Below are 6,000 nucleotides of genomic sequence, written 5' to 3' on the forward strand. Positions count from 1 at the left end.
TGGTCCTCAACTTGTGGTGGATAGTCTGACTTATGATTTTTCAACTTTATGATGGCTTGAAAGTGATGTGCATTCAGTAGAAGCCATACTTTGAAAGCTTAATTCGGATCTTTCCTAGGCCAGCACTATGGGGTCCAATGCTGTTGCAGTGCTAGGCAGTGGCAATGAATGCAGCTTGCTGCCAGCCCCATGGTTACAATGGGAAACCACTGAGACTCTACTGTAGTGTACTAAGTGTCGCTAAGTTAAGATGTGCAGTAGGTAGGTGCATTCAATGCATTGTTCACTTTCAATATTTTCAACTTATGATTGTTTTACTGAGCTATAACCCCATCACAAGTCAAGGAGCATCTAAAATTATTTTAATTCTCTAAATTTGGCCATGGAGACACGTTTGGTTTTACGCATTATACATTTCCAAAATTCTGACAAAACGTATCTCCAACATTATCAGTCACTTTCAGATAAAGTCACTAGTTTCTAAGAAATATTAACCTTAGTGTCTGCTTTACAACATCCCAAAAGTCACCTTCTTCTCTGGAAAACTGAGTCTTCACATACCATAACTTAGCTTCATAAGCCTTCGGCTTTTAGTGATTTAATCGGTGTCAGTTGCTCTACCAATCAGTCTTATTTGCAAACAACAGAATCCACTATGACGCAAAGGACTATATTAAAAGACATGAAGCAGCTCCCATAATCTCTTCGAAAATGGAGTACAGTAGGCCGGTGCCACGGCTCACTAGGCTAATCCTCCACCTGCGGCACCAGTACCCCGGATTCTGTCCCGGTTGCCCCTCTTCCAGGCCAGCTCTCTGCTGTGGCCGGGGAGTGCAGTGGAGGATGGCCCAAGTGCTTGGGCCCTGCACCCCATGGGAGACCAGGAGAAGTACCTGGCTCCTGCCATCGGATCAGCGCGGTGAGCCGGCCACAGCGCGACAGCCGCGGCAGCCATTGGAGGGTGAACCAACGGACAAAGGAAGACCTTTCTCTCTGTCTCTCTCTCTCACTGTCCACTCTGCCTGTCAAAAAAATAAATAAATAAAGCATATTTCACTTGGTTGGAATGCTTATAAGACTATATGAATATATATAGTTATGTCCACTCATTTTCCTTTTATCTAGATATTACCACTGTCTCCTTTCCCTACCCTCCTGAGTTATCCACTTTTATTAGGGGAAAATGTACCACAGAGAAGCCAAGAGGCTGAACGATGTCCAAATGAATGTGGAAAGTCTAAAGTAGAAAGAATGCACAAATGAGAGTGAGGAGACCTGATTTCTATAGCTTCCTTCAAAACCAGTTATCTGTTTCATCTTTCGTCACCTACAAAACATACCAATTGATCCATAATGCTTCATAGAGATGGCAAATGTTCCCAATCTTATCAATAAGCTACTCAGAGCCCTCTATTGAGAAGGATCCTGAACCTGCCTATGGTAGGGGACAGAAAGAGGGGCCTAACTGATGAATCAGTGTGCCTGGCACGGTACTGGCAAGAGGATGGTGAGCCACATGCTGCATCCTTTACATCCCTTAGCTAGATGATTTAGAGGCTTCTTTGGGTTCATTTCAGTTCATCTACTCCATGCCATGTCCTCTGACAGGTACTAGAGATTTAACGTAGGAGAATAATGTTCAGTCCCCATACAACCTGTGAAATTCACAGAAGCATAACATTTTCAAGTAGGATGAGACCTTAGAGATTATGAAGGCTAAATTCTTATTTTATTGGCAAGAAAATTATTCTTAGACAGCTTATTTAAAATGGCCTTTTGTCCCAGCACTGCTGTAATACATTTTTCTAAGATGTACTGAAAAGGCACAATATTTGTTTTCCTCTAGAGTTGCCCTAGCCAGTACAGTAGCCACTAGGCACATGTGGCTATTTAAATTTAATCTAATTAAAAACTTTTAAAATACATATTTATTTATTTGAAAGGCAGAGTAACAGAGAGGAGAGAGAGAGAGAGTCTCCCATCTGCTGGTTCACTCCCTAAGTGGCCACAATGGTCAGAGCTGGGCCTGTCCAAAGTCAGGATCCAGGAGCTTCATCCAGGTCTCCCACTCGGATGTAGGGGTCCAAGAACTTGGGCCATCCTCCGCTGCTTTCCAAGGCACATTAGCTGGGAGCTGGATCAGAAGTGGAGTAGCCAAGACTTGAACCGGTACCCATATGGGATGCCGGCATTGCAGGCGGCAGTTTTACCCACTACGCTGCAGCTCTGGCCCCAATCTAATTAAAATTGAGTAAGATTGAAGATTCAATTTCTCAGTCATAGTAGCCACATTTTAAGTGCTCAGTAGCCACATGTGGCTTCACTATTTGTATTGAACAACACAGATGCAGGTTTCCATCATCACAGAAAGTCCCATTGGACAGCACTACACTAGAGAATGATTTACACACACACACACACACACACACACACACACACCACTTCATTAAAAGTTAGGATGAATGAAGGAAACAAAGACACAATCTGTCTCCTAGTCCTAAGATGCCCGTTATAACTGATGTAAGGTATATAACTGAAAGAGGATGAAGAGCTTGTTCTAAAGCATGTAACAATTTTAAAGAAAAAAAGAGAGAGAGAATGGACACTCAGTAGCTTTTGAGCCCTCCATGCTGGGTGATTTCCTGCAGTGCAATTCAAAACACTTAAGGAATCACAGGTTCTCTCCACAGAGCACAGGCCTTTGGATACCTTTGTTTAAAAATAAAAACAAAAACACCCTTTTTCCCCACAAAGCTTACTTTGTATTTTTCACTGATTAGTAAGACTGTGAAACTCACAAAAGCCAGGTAGGTTTCTTCCTCTGCCCACAGATTGGACTATGGAGCTAAACTAACCTAGACATTTCAGAGCACTGCTATCCACATGACGCAGTCGCATAGCCCCATTGCAAATGTACTTCTTGGTATGTTGGTCTTTTACTTCTCCCCAGGTTAGGGGTGCAAAATAAAATGCTGAATACCCAGATAAACAACAAGTTTTAGAAAAACAGCAACTATTTTCAGTACAAATGTGTTCCATGAAATCAATCTTTCGAACATATTTACAGTAAAAAGAAAAAAATTTTTGTTTGTGAAATTCCTACTTAACTGCCCATCTGTATGTCTGTATTTATTTAACTAAATCTGGAAACCCTACTCAAAGTGACTTGACTTTCTAGGTTTCTTGTTTGAAAATAAGCTTAAAATGTCTTAGTTTGTTCATCTTTATGAGTGGTTGACATCTCTTGCCACCTCATACGGTAAGAAAGGATATTACACGGGTGCTGCACATAAAGCACTTAGCATTGGACCTGGCACAGAGTAACTGTTCAATACAGTCATTGAACACCTCTGAAATCATGTACAGTATGGTTGAAGTGTTAGTGTGAGTACCTGAGGGGCAGTAAAGCTACCTTTTAAGAGTGGAGTCACATGGGGCTGGCACTGCAGCTTAGTAGGTTAAGCCTCCACTCATGGCACCGGCATCCCATATGGGCACCAATTCAAATCCCAGCTGCTCTGCTTCCAATCCAGCTCCCTGCTACTGCACCTGGGAAAGCATCGGAGGATGGCCCAAGTGCTTGGAACCCTGTACCCACACAGGAAACCCGTTTCGAAGACTGACTTTTCTCATCTATAAATAATGACAGAAGCCACCTTAGATGGTCATTGAATTACATGATGAAATGCATGAACATTCCTCTCTAACTCACCAAAGCACCTGTTACATAGTGACTAGAAACTATTCTTGATTCATTGACACATGATAAGGCACTTAGCAAACTACCTGGTGTCTAGTAAGCATTCAATAAACATCCACCATTATTGTATCTGATATTATCACTATTGTCTATTGTGGACAGTGGTGAAAGTTAAAATTACCATTTGTGGCTACAGCCCAAGGAAAAGCTATGATCTTGTCTATTAAGTTAATGCCCTTCCAAGAGAACTCAGTCTGGAAACAGACAATATTTATTAACCAGATGATTTTCTTTTATTATTCATTTGATATGTCTTAAGATTCTCTAGGTTGCAAGTGACCAAAACTTATATAAACTTGAGGAACTGGGATAGGAGGGATTGCCTTTCTCTCCAATAGAAATACCTAAGTTTCACTGATAACTTGACAATCCAGCCATGGCTACCACCATGGCATTTCATTTCAACTCTCTGACCCATTAGTCTTGGAATGAGACTTAGGTAAGCATGTTGGTTTTGCATATATGAAGGAACTTCAACAAGTTCACGTAAAATGGAATTCACCTCTCTGCTGTGGCCTGGGAAAACAGTAGAGGATGGCCCAAGTCCGCAGGCCCCTGCATCTGCTGGGAAACACGGAAGAAGCTGCAGACTCCTGGCTTCAGATCAGCGCAGCTCTGGCCATTGCAGTCATTTGGGGAGTGAACCAGCAGATGGAAGGCCTTTCTCTCTCTGCCTCTGCCTCTCTGTAATTCTGCCTTTCAAATAAATAAATAAACCTTTTGAAATAAAAGAAAATGGAATTAAGAGTTTACTATGGTGCAAAACATTTTGAAGTCTATGCATATAGAGGTCGTGCAAAAGTTTGTGGAAATGTGTATTATTTTTTAAAAAATTGCATGAATATCAAATTTTTGCACCAAAATAAGCATATATTTTAACGTCATTTTCCATAAACTCTGTCATGTTTGAGTCAGCATCTTGACCTTTTTGGATCCCCCGAAACTAAATATGACGTCTAAGTGTTCACTTATTTCCTTGGGAAAACATTTTAATTCTAGAAGTGTAAAGCTGAAATCTAGTTCCCCTTCTTTAGGTCCCAAAGCAGACTGCTACTAATGTTTATCCATTTTTTTTTTCTTGTGTCTTCCCAGGCTGTCATGGTGTCGCTGCTAACAAATTACTCACCTAAGCTCCAGAAGCCAAAGTTTTGATGCTGTGATGCTTATCAAGAGAAAGACAATGCTCTTCAGTTATGGAATGGACCAGTTTATGGGGAAAGGAGACAAAAATCTAAGATGTAAACAAATCCCTGACACATGGCGTGGATGAACTGGAGGATAGTGCTTTGCCATTGTGAAACATTCCTGGAATTTAAGTGCTGAGGTGCTGTTATACATGACTTGATTTAAGCTCTCTAATTTATAATTTCTGAGTTACATTTGGGTATCATATTAATTACCATATACATTTGCCTCAATTAAACATAAAATACTATGTTCATAATGCATAACATCTAAGCTATTAAATGTAATCTTTGCTTATTACCTTAATAAATGATCACCCATACTAATTTATAAGTAAACACTTAGCAGGAAGTCAGCTGCTGGTAGATATGTGGGCTGTGTTAAAGTCCCCCAGGACCAAGAAGGAAGCCAAACGATACATCCTGCAGATGTGATACAATTTTCAGACCAATGAATTAGACAGATACTCGCTTATGAATGCAAATCATGAAATTCTTAGAAAATAGCTATTAGTGTGCCCAAACTCTGGATTCTTTTCCAATCATGTGTGGGAAGGCGGGGCGGGCAGGGGAGTCCTTCAAGATCACGGACCTCTTCTCTATAATGAATACTTAATGTTGCAAGTCCAAAAGAAGCCTTCGTTACCAAGCAGTGAAACCATGGAGACTCAGCCAGGTATGTAAAGCCATGACAGAGCAACATCTTTGTAAGTTCCAATTCTCCAGAAGGAACCATTTATTTTTCTCATATCTGTACTTACTATGCATCTACTTACACCCCACACTGAACATTTCCATAAATCTACTTCTTGCCACATTTTAGCCAGTCTTTCCCTCCAATTGTTCTTTGAGATAATCAGAATTTGCATTATGGAATTATCATAATGCATTTAAAATTACATTTCTCTTGTGAGAGAACAAAGCTTGCATTGTTGAATTATTATGATATAGTATGAAAAATTCACTTAAAATTTTAGATCACCTAACTGAAACTTTTAAAAGTTAGCACAATTTATCAATTTTTAAAAATATAGTTTCCTTTCTATTCCACCTCTA

General features: G+C 40.3%; 1 protein-coding gene across 2 annotated transcripts in view; it reads left to right on the forward strand.

Moving 5' to 3' along the window:
• OTC (ornithine transcarbamylase) overlaps positions 1-5,283 on the forward strand; it is a 97,953-nt gene extending 92,670 nt beyond the window's left edge. For both annotated transcript variants that reach the window (XM_070066550.1, XM_002719837.5), the window contains exon 10: positions 4,853-5,283. In XM_070066550.1, coding sequence (XP_069922651.1) covers positions 4,853-4,912 — 60 coding nt within the window. In that variant the 3' untranslated portion in view covers positions 4,913-5,283. The remainder of the gene's footprint in view (positions 1-4,852) is intronic.
• Positions 5,284-6,000: the final 717 nt, after the last annotated feature.

Source organism: Oryctolagus cuniculus, chromosome X (assembly GCF_964237555.1).
Source record: "Oryctolagus cuniculus chromosome X, mOryCun1.1, whole genome shotgun sequence".
In the NCBI taxonomy this organism is placed as follows: domain Eukaryota; kingdom Metazoa; phylum Chordata; class Mammalia; order Lagomorpha; family Leporidae; genus Oryctolagus; species Oryctolagus cuniculus.